This window comes from Ceratotherium simum, chromosome 5 (assembly GCF_057802395.1).
Source record: "Ceratotherium simum simum isolate JZ-2026a chromosome 5, ASM5780239v1, whole genome shotgun sequence".
NCBI classification, from domain to species: Eukaryota; Metazoa; Chordata; class Mammalia; order Perissodactyla; family Rhinocerotidae; genus Ceratotherium; species Ceratotherium simum.
The window spans coordinates 30615279-30635025 of record NC_141904.1 but is presented as its reverse complement, the minus strand read 5'-3'; the positions used below and the strand labels follow the sequence as shown (position 1 = coordinate 30635025).

Below are 19747 nucleotides of genomic sequence, written 5' to 3'. Positions count from 1 at the left end.
CTAAATATGTTCTCATCCATCTGTCCCTTAGCCTCTGCTCTGTGATAACTTGAACTTAACACAATTAATGGGCACAAATGTGCTCTAATCCTTTTTGTTTTTTCCCTATCTCTTTCACATATTACTTACTAAAGAGTCATTCAACAAACATTTAAGGAGTGCCCACATCACGTCAAGCTTTGTTGTAGGCCAGAAATAAAGAAGAGAACAAGATTACAAAGTCCCTATTCTCATGGTACTTATATACCAGTCGAAGAGAAAACCAGTGAATAAGAAAACAATTCATGAAATAATTTCAAATAGGAGTAAGTGCTACAAAGGAAGTTCCATTCCACTGCAGGAACCCTGGCACGACAGGATGGCTGCCAGCACTTCTATTTCAATGAAGACTCAACAGGCCACACTGGAGAAATGATTGTACAGAAAAGGACAGTTGTAGGCCTGGGACTGGTTCTATCAAATAAAAATAAGGATAGCAACTGCTCTTCAACTTCTTGGGGAGTTTACCATAAAGAGGCAGGGGAGATGATTGAAAAATAAAATGAGAGATATGTTATGACAAAATTCAGTTCAGAGAGAGGCAACTTGGGGTGGGACATAATTTTTTTCCTAAATCTATCCTGCAAACTATGCTTAAGGTAAAAATCGTAAAAATTTTCGGCAGAGAAAAATAGTATAAAAAATAGAAGGCACAGACAAATAAGAGTGTTTTTACCCAAGGGTTTTACATAAACCCCTCGCTAAAGGCCCAGTAGAGTTTAACACTAATGGGGCGAGAACTCTTCTTCCGCTGCATGTGAATGCAACTGTGTGTGTGAGACAACGGCACTGAGAACCACATGATTATGGGAAAAGAGACAATCCATGGTGATTCTTGAAGCAGAGCAGGCAAACATTAGCGATATTTTCCAATACTGTCCATTCTCCTTTTTCTGGACACATGGTATGATTGCATTTCTCTATTCCGTTTTAATTAGGTAGGGCCATCAGAATTGCTTTAGTCAGTGAATTGTGAGTGGAAGTGAAAGACGCTCCAACAAAAAGAGGGCCTTCACAAAGGGGAGAGGGGAGGTGGCTTGCCTTCCAGCAAGGCTCCAAAACCAAAGATTTACCCACACCACTTTGACTGTGCTCGCAGATGGCTTGAAGAAAAAGAATAAGTGTTACAAAGATAGCAAGTTCCAGAAATTTATCTAAATCATTTTTTCTATCCAATTTAAATTCTATTTTATATGTCCTTGTAGGAATTTCAGCTTTATTATTTTAAAATAAGTTATCAAAATACTTAAACCTAATTTACCTTCAGTTTCCACCTCTGTTAACGTGAGGATGCCTAGAGTAACCGACAACGCCCCACTCACCCTGACATAACCCAGGCAAAAAGATGAGTTCCTTACAGGTCCCCATTATGCTCTCGCATCCAATGCTCTTATTTCTAACAGTGTACATAGTAGAGAACAGGAATATTATTTCTGAGGCCCAGGACTCATAAAGAATAAGATGGATGAAACAGAATCAAATAACAAAGGAATATCTGATCTAGACTCACTAGTTAAAAAATACTCTATTTTAGATTTCTTAAACCACAAGGTCCATGATATCAATCCTGTGGACCCTCTCACAGTAAACATGCCACACGTGATATGGCAAAAGCAATGACTACGTTATGAGTTTGGGTTTAAAACCAAATATAGTTGGTAGTGACAATTAAACTCATTTAGGCTTTGTTATGTAATTCATAATTTTGTGCAGATCCTACCTGCCACAAATATTGACAGAAATAAATTTGATATCTCTATGTACAATATGTACATGAGACTCAAACTTTTGGTCAATAGGCAAGAATTAGCACCAAATATGCATTTAAATAGAACATATTTCCCACTCAACTCTTAAAGCAAGAAATGATCATTTCAGTCCAAAATACAATTGGAAAAGGAATTTTAGATTTAATTCCATTTCAGGGAAATAACCAGAATTAGCAGACTCAATTTCTAATACCCTCTCCCATAATTTCTGGCATTGGACTGATAATTCTCATACCTTTCCCATCACAATTCAACACAACCAATATACTGAAAGCCATTCAAGCATTTTAGCATAATGTTTTTGATGAAATCATAAACATGATAAATTGTGCATTCAAATGGGATAGATGCCGTCAAAAGATACCTTATGGAGTTATCTATAAATTTGCTAACTTAGGTTAGATTCTCCTACAACCAGTTGAAGGAGAATCTAACACAGCAGAACATGCCTCTGGAAACTGATAAAAATCAAAAACATGGTCCCCCTCAAAATTCTATTATTCTGAAACTAATTCTTGATGTTAACGAGGAGTAATATAAATTAGGGAGCAGCTTTCAAAAGCATTTCTTGGCTAAAAGTATGTCCACACTCCCAAACTCCCAAGATATAGAATAGCTCATCTACAGTTTGAGTACAACATACAGAAGTGAGATCCAAACTAAAACTCTCATCTCCCTGAGGAGCAATCAGATGATCCCCACTGGGTTTCACTAATAAGGATAATTTTCATGATTTGGGGGACTTTCCAGGCCCGTATGAATGGTGGTGTTGTGTACTTAGACTGCTGCTATTTTCAGATTCAAAAGCACAGAGGAGAAATAACATTGCTTGATCATTTTAGTTTCTCCAAATTTGTTTAACCATGAAAATCCTTTCTAAAACCAAAGAATTCTCCTCCTCACTGACGCACCTCAGAGTTTTCTACCGCTCATTATTTTAAGGCTCACAGAACCCGAGAAGTACATTTTACATGCTCCAGTTCAGAGCTGCAGCCACTGTAAGGGATGTTCTTTTTTTTTTTCCAGGCACAGAAAAAGCCTCCACAGAAGCAGAACTGAGAGGGTCACTGAAGATTTTGCTTTTCTTTTTTGGAATATTTACTTTGCAAATCCACCAATCTCTGTTATAAATGAAGCATTACATGAAATCCTGAGATGAAGGAGGGGGCCCATGTTAAAACCCGAAGGCTGCCTCAGGAACACTTGAGAACAAGTTAATAAGTTAAACTTACTGTATGTGCCTTCTCGCATTTCAACACTAGTGAATAGGCAGCAGGCACCCTGGCAGACCAGCCACCTTGACTGTACTGACAAGTTTGACAACAAGCTTTATAAAAACAGTTCTACCTTGTACACTTATGCAGCCTGCACTTTGCTGCTTTTGAAATAAAACAAAACCAACCCAAACAAAAATGCCCCAGGCGACAGTGCCGGCCACAGAACTGGTGCCAGAAATCCGGGCAGGACGCTGCTAGCAAAGGAATGTCATCTTTTCAATATGGAACAAGGAACAAGGCTCTAATGGAGCAGGCCTGCCAGAACCTCAGCTTTTCCTCTTCACCACAGACAATGCTAGCATTGTACCAGGGGAGATGCACACAGATTTTTACTCCCCTCTCTAGAATTTTTTCAGAGATGAGTTCTAGGGTCCACAGAACAAAATTTTTCCCATTCTGGCACTGCTTATCCATATGACACATCTAGCTGCCTTTCTGCAGCAGAAAAATACTGAACCAAAAAAAAAAAAAAAGTCCCTAAAAGGCAGAACAGCAATTCCAATCCCAAAGCAACTATTAGGGTAAGAAAAACTCAGTAACAAGGAAATATCTAGAAAGATGTGTGATTTTCATGACACGAGCATTGCGTTGTGCTAGTATGATTCTTGGGCTTGAGTACACATATTTTTGGTACAACATGAAAATAGAAAACAACTATTTCATCTGGTGTTCTACAGAAGGGACAGCAATCTGCTTCCAAAGCTGGAGGTAGAACCGGCTTTGCAGGTCTTAATGAGAGACGTATGTCAGTCTCCAACAGTTTGCTTTCCGAAGGGATTTTCTGGGGTCACTCTGGCTACGTGTGATTTTTGCCTTATGGGCTGACACTGGAATCTAACCCCTGATAAAGGTCTAACTCAATTGGGTAAGGCTTTTCCAGTATCTCAAATCGTCAAAACAGAACATACTAGGAATATGGAGATGTTTAGAATCACTGACTTTGAAAAGATAGTTTGATAAGATTCAGGGACAATTAAGTGCAAAAATGCATCCAAGGAAGTTTTCACAATAACCATACCAGTAACAGAATCAGATTACACATAAATCAAGGAGACGGACGGTAGAACTTGGTCCTGTCCTCTACCTTAGTTTCCTCGTCTGTGAAACAGAGGAGAAAAAACCTATTCCACCTACTTCTCTAATTGTTATAAGGATCAAATAAAAACCCAAGGTAGAAACTGTTAGCTCCACACCAAATTCGTTATTTCTTTCGATAATAATAGGGCTTTTTGTACCTGGGCATATGGCTGGACTCCATTTCTTGCAGTTGGTTTTGGTCATGCGACCAGTTCTTGCTGAAGACGTGTATCACTCCGGGCCCTGGCTTTTAAGAAGCAGGTATGCTGCCTCCTCCATGGTCTCTTTACCATTCCAGATGATGCTAAGGACCTAGCCGATGCCCAGCTATAACACTGGAAGGCGCCTGACTTCCTAACCATTGTGTGGACAAGAGAAGGTACCAACCAGGAATACATGTCTTGAACTGTTAGATGGGAGAGAAAGAAATTCTGTACGAGACACTGCACATATTGGAGTTTTATGGTTTTTTTTTTTTTACTGTGGCTAAACTCAGCCTAATTTAATTCCATATGTGCAAGTGCTTTAGAAACACTAAGAGGCTATGTAAATGTAAGATATTTTTATTGTTTCTCTGGTTTTATACAGGTATGCAGGTAGGGATAGGAGCAACCATACAGAGTGGTAGGACTGGGGGCTCACGACTGAGCCCTCATGAAGAGAAATAAAGGGATTGATTAAATGGGGCAGATGCCCTTCCCAGACAACTTCACTTCTTATGACTTCTTTCTAAGAGTTCACCCAGGAGAAGGAAATATAAAATTGAAAGCTCTCTATTTAACCTCTCTAGTAAAAAGTCTAGAAGGCGAGAAGGCTGAAACACTCACCTCCCAAAAGTAACTAAATCATTACCTATGGTGGTGTAAATTTCATTTAAACAGAAATGATTTTCCATTATAAGTTGTATCACTCTCAGGAAACCACAAAAATAAACTTTCATTTATCTGGCAAAAATACATTTTTGTTTTTGTTTGGTGTAACTGTAATACATTGTCACAACTCATTTTTAGATGGTCGTCCTTAGGAATTTTGTAAAAGCAACTTATTTTGCTCCTCACCTACCATTTGCTTTGAATTGGAAAACAGAGTGTTGATTTTGGGTGATTTGTTTTAATTGACTTGAGACATCATTGGGATGTGAGCCATCCTCAAATCACCAGGTTCACTATGAATACTGGGAACTGTTTCTCTACCGTATGACACCAGTAAAACTTTAACAAAAATTACAGACCTGTAGCTTGTTTGAGGTAACAAAAACAGCAAATGAAAATATTCTAGATATTTTAAAACAAACAAGCAAAGGAAGCACTTAAACAAGCATTTATGAACTTTTAACCACTAAAAAATTATAAACTACCTAAAACCACCAAATGAAATAAACTATTTTCACCCAGCCAACATGAGAAAAAAAAATACACGGTTGCAGGCTAATTCAGAAAATTCACCCTCCACTTCCTGTTTATTCTTGTATGAGAAGGAAAAAAGAAAAAGACAGATTTTCCTGCTTTTTTAACACAAAGTGAGTTCTCAATTTAGAACATTTGTCCAGAAGAAGGAAAGAGTTTTCTCGTTTTGTAGGAACTATTACTAGGAAAAGCAGGATTGTCATTTCGGTTGTCTCCATGTTTCTAGATATGGAGGTAAATTCCAGATGTTGAGATTTTTAGTTTCTTCAAAGCACTAAGAGCCCACACCGTTATTGAGTATATCATTCCAGTTCCTAATCCTTAAGAGTTTGCTTAAAGATAGTATCAAAGAGAACATATCTTTTGCAGTGAAGGGTTAGCCCTGAGGTAGAAGGCAGAAATTACTAAGAAAATGAGCTGGACTTCGGCCACCAAAGGCTTTGTCCTGTTTATAAATTTCACAAAAGTTTTCATGAACTTATCATCACAAACCCTACATAATTAGATGCAATTCATTATATAATTAGATAGAACATATAAAATTATACCACTATGTGCATTATCATATAATTATATCTGCTTTGTTGCATGTCACTTATTACTATATTAATTACTATATACTAATTAGATCTAATTTATGATAAAAACACTTACACATTGAGGTCCTACTACGTGTAGAGCACTGTGCTAGGCATTGGTAATAAAACTGTGACAAGAGACCAGCCCCAGCCCTCCTGGAGTTTATAGTCTGAGAGATGAGGCTGATATCAAAACAAATGACTCCATAAATAATAAGTTAATTACAGTTGTGTTAAGTGCTACAAAGGAGAACAACAGAAAATGTAAAAGAACTGGGGACCTAACCTGGGGGCTCCAAAGAAGGCTTCTCTGTGGAAATGATATGTAATGAGTCCTTTTGATCGTCTTTAACACCTGGCTGATCCTCAGTTGCTTGCACAGGGCTATGAAAAGCTAACATTAACAGAATGGATAAGTTTCCACTTTTCCACATGATTCTACATAGGCTAGTCCAAAGTTCCCTTGTTCTCAGACTCAGCTTCAACGTTTTCCCAGAACACTCCTCTCCCCTTCCTCATCTGGAAAATGCTTATACATCTATAATATCATCTCCTCTATAAACCCTTCCCTGAATGTGTCAGAGGGATGTGAGGCCCCTTCTCTGCACCCTAACCACAAGTGTCCTAGCACATGGCACACGTACTGTCTGTTTCCTTGCCCGTTCATTCATTCAATAAATATTTACTATGCACCTATTATTTAACAGGCACTGTTCTACGTACTTTCTAAAGACTGGGACACGACATTGAGAACAAAATACATAAAAACCTTTAATTTCTATACCGAGAGCCTGTCTCATAGAAGACGTTTAATGAATGTCTGAGAAAATAAATAAATTCTCCCTTGTTGGTCGATTTTAATAAGAATACCTCTTTGGGTCCATGAGGGGACCTGCTAACTCTGTGTGGGTCAAGGACTATAATAATGAACTTGATGGCAGGCTTCATAATTCAGTTTTAGCTGCTCCGCACACAGATATTGTCCTGTTTTTCTAATGTCTTCAGTAGGTCATTCTGTTCTTGGGGCTCGATACTGCAGCAACCTCCTAAACAGAAGCAACTATCAGGGTGGGCAAAGCCAAAAGTGTTCTCCAAACAGATCATAATATTCATGTTTATCCATGCCAATTAAAAACAAAAGACAATGTTGTTTTAATTGGCCTTGGTCAAATAAAATCAGTAAGCACATTTATAGTATTTAATAGAAGTTCTAAAATATAGACATCCATCTTCCTGATTGCAAAACTTTTTTGTGACTGAACGTACTACTTGCTCCCTGCCAGGAAGAAAACAGCCCAGCAGCCCAACACCGTCATGGAGATGAGGGCCTCCCCTTCTTCAGAAGCAAGGAAAACAAAGGCAGATGAGAAAACAGACAAAATTAGCCCTGAGGGACCCAGGGAGCTAGTCGAGTTTAAATTCTTAAAGGCTGCTTTAAATAGAAGGCTACCAACGTGACCCTGAGCAAGCATTTCCTCTGCGCCCTTGTGGAGACGGCGCGCCATCATGGCTGCACCGGGCCTCACCCTGGGGGCCCTACACGTGGGCTGGACAGTGACTCCCAAACACTGGCTTATGGATGGGAAGTTTCCACCCAGCAATGGCAAAGCGGGGAGAACAAGGACAAAGCACCATTTGGGAGCGTGCCCGTGGGTGGGTCCTGTCTGTTAACTGTCCCCTCTTGGGAAAGGCTACCTTGTAAGCTCTTCCCTCTTTTATATTTTGTTGTAAAAATGTCATTTCTTTTATGAAATGATCAATAAGTTGTTTTTCTTTTTAAAGTATGCTTCCACCTGTTTTTGTTTTTAATTTGGTGCCCCATGAAACCCCCAAGCTAGACCATAAACACAGCACGGCGTTCTCCCTTCCGTTTCAATGTGGCTGAGCCAGTGAGGTGTTTTCCAGTAGGCATAGGATTTCAATCCTAGCTCTAGGAAAGCCTAGCTGTGTGACCTTGGCCAAGTTCCTTAACCTCTCTGAACCTCAGTTTCCTCATCTGTAAAATGGGGGTCATAAAGCCTACTCCCTACAGGGCTGTTATGAGAATTAAATAAGATACGGCTATAAAATGCCCAAATGCCTGGGGTAGAGAAGGTATCCAACGAGGATAGTTTTTTCCTTCTCCCTATTCATCCCTGGACTTGCAAACACTAGGGACTCCCATGCCATATGAGCCTTCCGCAACAAGAAATCAGTGCAATTGTTGGGTTCACTGTTTTAGTGTTTATATTTGACATAGGTGTGTTCAAATTTGTGGATTTGGTTTCATTCTGCCGATTTGCTGGGGCCCAGAGAACTTTATGGACACAGTGAAGAGAGGAAGAAATGGCCTTAGAATCCAAATGCTCAGTTTCTGACCTGAAATGCTTTCTCCTATTACTCACACAGCTGGTTTCTTCTCAGCCACGAGATCTCACCTAACCCCCTATCAAATCAGGTACCCCTCAGTTATTCTTTCCCAGACCATTCTGTTAATTTTCTTCCAACTTTGAATTATTTATCATCTGCCCCCTTGTACAAGACAGTAAGTTCCAGGAGGAACTTGTCTGTCATGTTCACTGTTGTATCTAGCACCCGGCACAGGCCTGAAACTTAGGAGGTGTTCAATGAACACATGCTGAAGGATGGCGGAATGGTGAATATAGCTGTCAGAGAGACTTACACGTGAAACCAGGAAATAATAGAAGACAGTATATAATCAAATGCCAGCTCTGGTATACTCACCTCTTGCAAGGTGACTTTGCCACTTTTCCCTTAAGGTGGAGTCTATTTCTCCACCCACTGAATCTAGACTTGACCAGGTAACTAGTTTGGCCATTGAGACATTAGCAAGTGTGATGCCACCAGAGGTGTGCATATTGGTTTTTGTCCTCTTTTACTGACGAGAACCCGTCCACCACCGAGTGAACAAGTCCAGGCTAGTCTAATGGATGAGGAGCAAGAACACGGGAAGAGGACCCGGTCATCCTGCCAAGGTCCCAGTCATGTGAGGTCCCAAGCCAAGCCAGTCCAGACAAGAGGACCTGCACAGAATTCTAACAAATAATAAATGCCTCTTGTTTTAAGCCAACAAGCATTTGTGTTATTTGTTAAGCAGGAAAGCTAACTGATACAGCAGCTCATAGAATACATTCCACAAATCTCTCTAAAGGAAGATGCCAGGTGTTTCTGGAAGTAGTTCACTTATAAGGAAATTGCTAATTTCTCTGACTTCAGATGATAAGGAAGTGGGAGCTGAGTGGGAAGGAGGGAATAGAGGAATACGAGACAGGGGGAGTGGTCCTGAAGCTCCCGCCAGGGAGCCCTGGACAAGTGGACATCAACGCTTATTAAGCAACTCTTCTTAAGCAAGTGGGGAGGGGGAGCAGCAGTCCTAGGCCTATAGTCCACCAGAACCAGCTGGCCTGCCACCTTTGGCTTGAGTGTTTTGGGCCATCAGGCTTCAGAGTTTCAGAAACTGTAAGAAAGGACATATCACCATGTACTTAGCAGAGGTCAAGAAACTAGGCCCAAGAGCCAAATATGGCCCACTGCTTGTTTTTGTAAATAAAGTTTTATCGGAACATAGTTATGCTCATTCTTTTTTTTTTTTCATATTGCCTATGGCTTCTTTCATGCTACAATGGCAGAGCTGAATAGTTGCAACAGAGACCATATGGCCTTCAAAGTCTAAAATATTTACTACCTGGATCTTTACAGAAATAATTTGCCAACTCCTCTACTAGGGTCATGCGGGGAGGTTCCATGGAGTGGTTGGGTCTTAACCCGAGTCTTGAAGGAAAGAGGCAGTGTTTATTTTGGTATAAAGGAATGGGGAATTGCTGAAAGAACATTATAAGAAAGAATACTAAGATTATAACTGATGTTACATCATTGTGTGCAAAAGTCATCATAAGTTAATGAAAATACAAATAATAATGAAGCATATATACCACTTACTATGTCCAGGTACTATTCTATGTGCTTTATAATAACTCATTTTATCCTCACAACAATATTATGAGGTAGGTGGTATTATTACCTCCATTTTTCCAGATGAGAAAAGAGAGACACAGAGAATAAAGATGCTTGCCCAAAGTCATAAAGCTAGCAAGTAGCCAGGCCAGAATTCAGATCCTGCTGTTCTCACTCTAGACTCCATACTCTTTTAAAGCTACAAAAATGGAAATGTAAAATACAATGAAAGCCAAAATTGTGTATAAATTCTAGCTATGAGCAATGAGACTGTTTCTTAAAGACACATGAAAATCAGCTTTATTACTTTATATTGTTAAACCTTCTTGGCTGACCACACCACATGTCCATTTTACGTACTCTTTGTCCCTTGCAAAAAACTGCCATCACTCAGCTGGAAATCCCCTAATGGGGGCATCCCTATGATGCATCTAGTGGTTATGTTGTCATGGTGATGCTGTATAAACACAGCAGCCACTGGCCATTCCTGGAGGTGGACCACAACCTATTCATTAAATTCTGAGGCTGAGACTGCCACCTGGTTCTTAGGAAGATAGAAGGTTCTCTTCCCCAAACAATAATCAATAAAGTCATCCCGGTCATGACAGGAAGAAGTGACCTCTTTAAGAAGGGTATTACTTCTTAATGATATAAACTGGATTCTGTTTGGGAGTCATAATTGAGAGCAGAGACTCCCAGCCCAGAGTAGTGATCTTTGATCACCAGCCAAAGGATGGGCCAGCCCTCATAGGTCAACCAGGAGCCCCAGTGTATCTGCTGATGGTATCATCCACTATAAACAACCAAATTAAATATATGCAGAATTCCAGAAAACAAGTTGTTTCTTGATTCATTACCTTATTATCACAAGGCAGAGATTCCTAATAGATAGATAGTGTCCAATAAGATTAAGATTTTACAGACTAACAGAGCTTAAATGGATATATCTCTTCTAGAGGGCATTTTGGCAATTTGTATCAAGAGCCCTAAAAATGTACAAAGCCATTGACCTAGAAATTCTACTTCTACTAATTTATCCTAAGGAAATTATCAGATATATACCTAAAAGGCTAAACATTAAAGCATTGTTTATAATAGAGAAACATTGGAAACATCCTAATTGTACAATAATAGGGGATTAGTTAAATAAATTATGATATAACCATAAACCACTACATTAATAGTGTAACCATAAAAACTATGCAGTTTTTTAAATTTTGGTTGTGAAAGATTATTAAATGTAAAAAGCAGGTTAAAACCCATATACAACATAAAATTCTATTTTTGTAAAAACCAAAAATAACAATATGCATATACTCATAGAAAAACAGGTTTAACAGGGGTTTTCTCCCAGGGTAGAACTATGGTTGTTTTAATTTTCTATTTTTTATGCAATAAATTCTGTATTGCATTGGTAATTTTTTAAAATGATAAGAAAAGTTATACTTAATTTCTTAAAACTTATATTTCTTTTTCTTTGGCTCTCACATTATACTTTTGCCTTCTCATGTTTTTTAGTTCTATGAATCTTGTCACTATATTTTCCCAGCAAGCCAAAATGCAGACCAGCCTTTCTCAACAACAAGTGAGAAAGGCAGTCCACGCTTTCAGAGACCAACCCACAATACAAAAATCCTCAAATTCGACAACTGGCTGGTGAGCTCATCTGACCTTACTGGGTTTATAGCTCTATTAAAAAGATATACCATAGTATGACTCCGAACAGCTTAACCAAGTTTATCAAAGTGGCTTGTGCTGGTGTGGGTTTTGTTTTGTTGGGGTTTTTCCTAAAAAGAGTTAGAATCCCAAATTAAAACAAGAGGTCAAGGAATTAGCTAAGACCGGATTAAAACAGTTTGTACTGTACAGATTGTGAAACAGCTTAATATGCAGGGCCTGGAATCTGGCACGAGAAGAGACATGTTGGATAATTTCTTTTCTCAGGGCATAATGGGAACAGGTACGATGAGATATAACATACCGCATTAAGATTTCTGGACATGAGATGACTTAAAAGTTTTTGAAATAAGGGAGTGTCTTTTCATTTAACTTTTAAATGAGCATCAGAAAATGATTTATTTAAACATTGCACAACAAATGGACAAAGTGAACTGGTATTCCACTGAAGCCTTCCCAAACCTCAGGATAAATTTAAGTAGGTTCAGCTAGGGGTTACCAATAATAAAGTAATAATTAGATGCAGAAATGTTTCGCTTTTTATCCAGCTGCCAACTGGTTACCATGTTAACTTTCCTGACCACCATACCTGAAGCTACTGGAGGAAAAGGCATTCCTTTAAAACAACCAACACAATCCCAGAGGTAGAGAGACATTCCTAAGTCTTTAAAGAATTTCCCCAAACTCGCCTTACTGTGTAAAATAATACATGTTTATTCAAATATGTGAAAAGAAGGGAAAACTCTCATAACTTCTTTGAGGGGCTGAGTGACATTTATGCGTTTGTTCAACCTACATCTTTAAGCACCCACTATATGCCAGGCTGTGTGTTAGGTGCCGGGCAACACAGCTGGGGTCCTTCTCCACTTTGCGTTCACAGGCATGAGGTAGTAGACTAAATGCGAAAATGACCCCAATTTCCCTCCCCCTATATTCCTGCCTCTTGTAATGTGAGGCAGGAATTTTTTGCTGCTCCTCGCTTTAAGAAGTTGAGTTTATGTTTCTACTTCTTGAATAGGGACTGGCCTTATAACTTGTTTCAGTCAAAAGAATATATCAGAAGTGACAGCGTGCCACTCTGAGCCTACGCCTCTGGAGACCTCATGTGCTCCTGTTCTCTATTCTGGAACCCTGCCTGTGCAAATAAGTCAGGGCTAGCCCAATGGGAATGACAGACCACATGGAGGAGAGCTGAGGGTCCCTCAACAGGCAGCACCCCCAGAAGCAGAGCCAACCACCTCACTTACAACTGACCAGAGATACATAGTCATTCAGTTTTAGGATGGCTTGTTACACAATAGTGCCTAACCAATACATACGGTAATAATAAGTGCTAACTCTGATAAGCCAAATATAAAATGCCACGGAGCACTGGAAGGGAGCACCTGTAATATTATTCCAACATGTTTACAGTTACAAACGAATCATGCAATTTAGATATATGAACAACAGACCTGAACAACCATCGGAGAGAACATAAAGAAGCTGTATATCTAAGGAAGGGCTGGCTCAAGACAGCCATAGTTCCTTTGAAAAATTGTCTATGGATGAGTTGGATTTGCCTATGAAGTCATTCTTTGTTTCTCTTCTCTCTTTAAAAAAAATAAGAAGCTCTTTCACTCAATTAAGCCTGTTGGACTCGATAACAATTGTCTAGCTTGATTCAAAGCAGCCATATCCTCTCTGACACATGTTCAGCCTCCACTACCCTGTAGGCTGGAATTTTAAATCCAGCTCCCCTGAATTTATGACACACACACAGTAGCAAGTCCCTACAGGCTGGAAATCAAACTGTAATTGAAAGGCCACAGGGCTGAGGAAACAGCCAGAGGATAAATCGCAATTTCAACCTTGGATTCTCTGCAAGTTGATTCAGTGGCTTGTCAGTCATATTTAAAAATAAAATAAAACTACAAAGACACCAGACGGCGTGTTCTGAAGAGAAACAGGATGATGCTTTTCAGGACTCCTTCAAAAGGCTCTTGTTACCTGAAAAGAACTGTTATGCATTATTTTAAAGGCTTGAGAACATTTGGCTCTAATCAATCATTTGCAGACGTTTCTGAATTTTTAACTAACGAGATACAAGGAAGAAATGAAACTATCAAATACAACAGAGCCCACCACACTGACTGGAGGTGACATCACAGATGTCAAAGCAGCCCATTTCTGGACTGGGTAGGTCACCTCCACAGAGCACGTGGAGACTGAGAGCGCCCCAGGCACAGAGGCGTGGGTACTCACCTTACACCCCTCACAGGCGCTGACCCCATAGTGGTACCCCGACGACTTGTCCTGGCAGACGAAGCAGGGTTTGTACACGCGAGGGGGAGGAAGTGGAGACGGAGGGCTCGGGACGAGTTCCTCAGAGCTGGTGCTCTGTGTTTCAATAGCTATGATAGAGATGGGGAGGGAGGAGAAACAACAGAAAATGTATTTCAGTTCAATTCTTTTTCACCAGCGAATTCACAGGCCTCTGCCCCAAATTCAGCAATAACCCTAGCAGGGACAGACCCATACAGACAGTTGTCATTGTAGGCACAGCAGAGGGGATACTGACACTGATGTGGCACTCTACAGTTTACAAAGCAATGCCATACGTCTCTCTCATTTGCAGCACACCACAGCATTGTGACGGGGATGAGTTCATCACCATCTTACCCTCAAGAGAAACAGAAACTCGGAGGAGGGCAGCGAGCGGTCCAAGATCAAGAGGGCAGTGGCAGAGTCAAGACACAAAGTCAGACCTTCCCACTGCAAACCCCAGGCTCTTTCCACTCTTCTGTTTCCTCTAGCTTCTGATTCACTTACGCGTCTCTGAAATGACTTGTTTGATCCTGTTGCTCACTTAACCAGAAGTCAATTTCCTTCGAACAAATAAAGAAAACGCCCCAAGTAGCCACTCAACAAGTACTTGGGGAGGGCCTTGAGCACGTGACCATAACTGATCCCCAGTAACAGCAATATTGGTCAGACCGTTGCTACTGCAAGTCTGCTCCTTGGAGCAGCAGCAGCATGACTTCAGAGCTTATTAGAAAACACAGTATCAGGCCCAGCTCAAGTCTATGGAATCAGATTTTGTATTTTCACAAAACCCCCAGCTCACCGATTAATGTTTGAGAAGCACTGGGTTACTAATGATGGCACACAGTCACGTTGCTCTTTATTTTAGAGTTAAAAATACAGAATCCCCCCTCTCATTATTTACCCATCCAAATTCCATGGGAAATAGGAATTCACAGAACTTAAGACCCACGTCTTCTCCCTTCTCTAGTCTCCAGATTTATGTTTAAAGTCAAAGCAAGACCTGGCCCAATTCCTATCACAGGCAAAAATGCTCATTAAAGTATGATGGAAATGGGGAAGGGAGTGATTGAAAGTGGTTAAATAATGTTCCAGAATCTTCCAATTTACAAATCACTTTATAATATCCAGTATGTTTCCCAGAGTATAAAATTTCCAGTTGTCCCACTGCTCTTAATTTCCCAGATTAGATATTCTACTGATAGGATTGTCCTATAGCCAAACTTGCAGCAAGTCGGGTCAATCTACCCCTAAACATATTGTTAATCATCCTCTTCTCCTAATCCTGCTACCACACAGGCTAGTCATCCACCTCAACTACTGCAATAGCCTATTCACTATGCCTACTCTTCTACCCTAGGGTCCATTCTCCAAACAAGCAGTCAAGATAATTGTTCAAAAACTTGAAATCAATCCCTCTCACTTACCTAACACCCTCCAACAGTCACTGATTAGAAAGACCCAAGTGAAACTCTTATTAGGTTCTACAAGGCTATTCACGACACGGACCATTAGCAACATCACTGAACTCAATGATTCTCCTCATTTATTGACTTCTAAACGCTAGGCTTTGCTTCTATCTCTTAAATAGGCCAAGCTCTCATACCAACTTAAGGAGATTTTACTAACCATTTCCCCTTCCTGGAAACTCTCACACCTTTACACGTCTGGTTCCTTTTCATCTCTTAGATCTTAGTGCAAATGTCACCTCCTCAGAGATGACTTCCATAAATAAAATGCCCTTTCCCACTTCTAGTCACTATATCCCATTATTTTATTTTATTTTCTATAAAACCCTACCTAGTGTCTAAATTTAGAAAGTTTGTTTGTGTACACTTTTATATTATACCTCTGCCACCCCCCAAGTATGGGTTTCACGAGGCCAAGGAACTTATCTACATTGTTTTCAGCTGTGTTCCAGGCCTAGAAGAAGTCCTGGCACATAGTCGGTAGGTAACTAATAACTATGTGTTGAATTAATACATAAACTTTTTCCTTTTTCTTCTTCATTCCAAGCACTAAGTGCCCCTCTAAGTTGTTAAATGATAAAATTGGAAATCAAATAGCTTTCATATACTCATTTGCTTCCTTTAAAAAGTAATTAATTATCCCTTTGGAATAGAATCAACTATAATTATAGTATTTTCATATTTCAGAAGAATCTTGGAATGAAGTCATTAGAGTAGCGCAGGTCTACACAGTAGATAAATCTGTTACAGTCTTTACTGGTTAGAACCGAGGTATCTGGGATGAAGATAGCCCTTCCTCTAAATAGCTTGGCACAATTATAGCCAGTGTTCTACAGACAGGTTGGCATCCATTACCAGATCGGTTACCAAGCTATAAATGCAAAAGCATTCTTCACACTAAGATAATCAGCTTCACTGAAAGTAAATGAGTAATAACGACATCAACAAGAAAACAGAATAGTCATGCGTTGCTTAACAGGAACGCACTATGAGAAATGCATCATCAGGCAATTTCGTCGTTGTGAGAACATCATAGAGTGTACTTACACAAACCTAGACGGTATAGCCTACTATATATCTAGGCTACATGGTACTAATCTTACGGGACCACCATCATTGACTGAAATGTTGTTATGCGGCACATGACTGTACTTGTCAAAAGTACAAAATAATATATTGCTCTTGGTTAAAATCCAAGAAAACAAACGCACACAAAATCACCCACAATCCTTTCACTCAGAGAAAATCACTGTTATCATCTTGGCATACATCCTTCCAGACCATTTTTCTATGCATATAAATGTGTTTGATTTGTTTACTCAAGTGGAATTATAGTCTAGATTCTGTTTGGGACTTTGTTTAACTTATGTCATGAGTTTATTTCTTTGTCAATAAATATTTTTCCTGCAAAACATTCCATTATGATGAATATCTTTGTAACTAATCTCAGCACATCTCTGACTATTTCCTTAGGACAAATTCTCAGAAGTGGACTTACTGGTTCAAAAGGTATGGTTATTTAAAAATATTTTGTTAGTTTTTAATTCATGTTGTAAACTGCCTTCTAGAAAGGCTGTGCCAATTTATACTCCTAATATGCATAAGTGAGCCCTCTCAGAGCTTTCGATTGGTATTATTTTCACGTCTGAACTTCCACCCAAGTGTTCCAACAACTCTGGCAGAGCCCTGTAGTCACCACTATGATCAATCCTGCGTTGTATTCACCACAGAAGCAATGTGTGGGGTGTGTGTTTTTACGTTCTACTGGCTCATGTGGAACAGCTAATCTGGCTTGTCTAGGAAAGTTGTAAATAGAATTCTGTTAGGGCTGGATTCAGCTGTCAGAGCTATGCCCTGAATTTCAAAAGTAGGTGGTAATTTCCATAAATATGCCACTTCAAGTACACGGACTCTAGGGAGTCCAGCATTTCATCCTCCCAAAGAGAGGAAACAGAACTGGGCAATTTAATATTCAAGAAACTTGGGGCAAAGTACACATAAAGGGGGAGGCCTCAAAAATCCCAAAATATTTTACAAACATTGTAAAAGCCTTTTTCTGGGGATAAGAGTCATTTATAACAAATGAATGAATCCAGAAAGTTTTTCCTGAATAGCTGCCATGAATGAAAATATTCTATTGTAAGCAATCAATAGTGAGGGCTCTGGACTTTTATTAAGGCTGTGGTGATTTCACCAGTAATGCTATGAACTTGCTCAGATTTGTACAATGAGTACTCACATGTTCAATCGTTTATTTTTGCTGAGTGACTATAATATACCAGGCATTATGTTATATGCTATGGACAGTACGTGGTATAATCCCTTAGCCTGAAAAGTTTGGCTTAATAGAGAGCAAACCAACAATTAGAATATAACACAGTAGTTCGGAAACTTGGCTGTACATTAGAACTAACTGGGGAGACTTCAAACATCCCAATGTGCAGGTTGTATCCCAGACCTATCATGCCAGAATGTCTGGGAGTGGGAGCCAGGCATCAGAGTTTTTAAAAAATACATTCCTAGGTAAATCCAAATTGCAGCAGTTTGGAACCACTGATATAATATAATGACAATGAGAGCTACAAGCCTATTCAGCCCAGGAGAAATCAAGGGAGGCTTCCCGGAGGAGGTGACAGGCTGTGTTTTGAAGGATGAATTGATTCTTTCTACTGTGGTTTGAATATGAAGCCTACAAATGCCATAAACGAATCCCACACAAACATAAACAGAAAACTCTTATACATGACAAGAAATAATCATCTTCAGAAAAATTATCCCACTAGTGGTAAAGAATTAAATACTTGACTATATACAAATATCACCCTCAAAATTGATCATCTATGGTCCTTAATTTTCTTGGTGTGGCCTATAACACTGAGAACAATGCAAAACAAAAAAAGAAAAAATCTCAGTGGTGTGGTCAGGTTGCCAAAGCTAGCCTTAAGCAAACACGCCAAAACATGTTCTAGAATTACAACCAGGGTATGGCATCAATAAAAAAGCAGATTCACATTTTAATACAACCTCTGTTCATTTTGGTAATGTAGCAAAATATAGTTTGGCAAAGTTTATTAGTGCTCCTCTTCTCCTATTGTCATCCCCCTCCCCCAATAAAGACAGTGGGAGACATGCGGGGGACAGCCTGATGGCTCCCCTTCCACTAGTCATGTTTGGTATTTAAGGTAGCTACAGAGCGCTTGGCCACTGATCTGTTCATTGTCATCCTGCTTAAATCAATAATCTAGTAGTCCCTTTAAATTAGAGTTAGATTCCTCAAATGCCTTTGAGTGGCCTCAAACATTTTGTTCCTTATTCCAGGCAAGCACAATCAGTCTAAGGAATGATAAAATTTTTGCTCGAAAACTCTGCAGGCTCAGCAGACAATGTGTCCTGTATTGGCTCATTCAGCGATCTCAGGCAGGCCAAAAAAGCAGTTTTTAGACTTCCCAGGGGGAAGAGAGGCTTGTGTCATTCAATAAAAACTGCACTCCAGCCATCCTGATGCGATTTCAGTTTGGGGAAGCAGTCTTTGAGGAATAATTCGGATTTGCTTGTGGCCTTCTGCTTTTATTTATTTCCTTACTTATTGACTTATTCAGTTCTGTCTGGTGATCGCATCCCCAACAAGCAGCAGCCTCCAATGCGGCCTCGAAACTGCTAACCAGATGGGCTGCCTTGCTTCATCAGAGAATGGCCAAGACAGAGAAACTTGTGCTACTCGGGCAAGATGGATGCTTGGCTCCGTGGGTCCCTGCCCAGAGCAGAGTCAGCACCAGAGATGCTGAGGGGGCTTCTCTGGGCCACACACATGCAAAGGAGACAGTGAGTCGAACCAATCCTGCAGGAACAGAAGCTTCTAGCCCATATTTTAAACCTCTCCATCCCTGCAGCATAGACATGGCTGTCACTGAGGAAAAGAAAGCTAGATTCACTTTCCTTGTATAAAAATTCATTGCAAGTCTGGTTTGCCTCGAAATCAGTGCTCCTCAAGGTGTGGTCCAGACCAGCCACCAGCAACAGAATTCCTGGAGGTAGGGAGGCAAGTATTTGCTTTAAATTAGCGATTTTTAGACTATCTATGGTAAAGAACCATTTCTTCCTTTTTTCCTCCCACTAATCCCTCATGGACTGATAAAATTCAATAAAAACGAATCCCTAGAAAAAATATATAAATAAAGTGAATCTCTAGAAAAAAGG

The 19747-nt window shown here is 39.8% G+C and overlaps 1 protein-coding gene across 10 annotated transcripts in view; it reads right to left on the bottom strand.

The window, feature by feature from the left end:
• RARB (retinoic acid receptor beta) overlaps positions 1-19747 on the bottom strand; it is a 704914-nt gene that overhangs the window by 122574 nt on the left and 562593 nt on the right. For all 10 annotated transcript variants that reach the window (XM_087430628.1, XM_087430624.1, XM_087430626.1 and 7 more), the window contains one exon: positions 14022-14170. In XM_087430628.1, coding sequence (XP_087286754.1) covers positions 14022-14170 — 149 coding nt within the window. The remainder of the gene's footprint in view (positions 1-14021; positions 14171-19747) is intronic.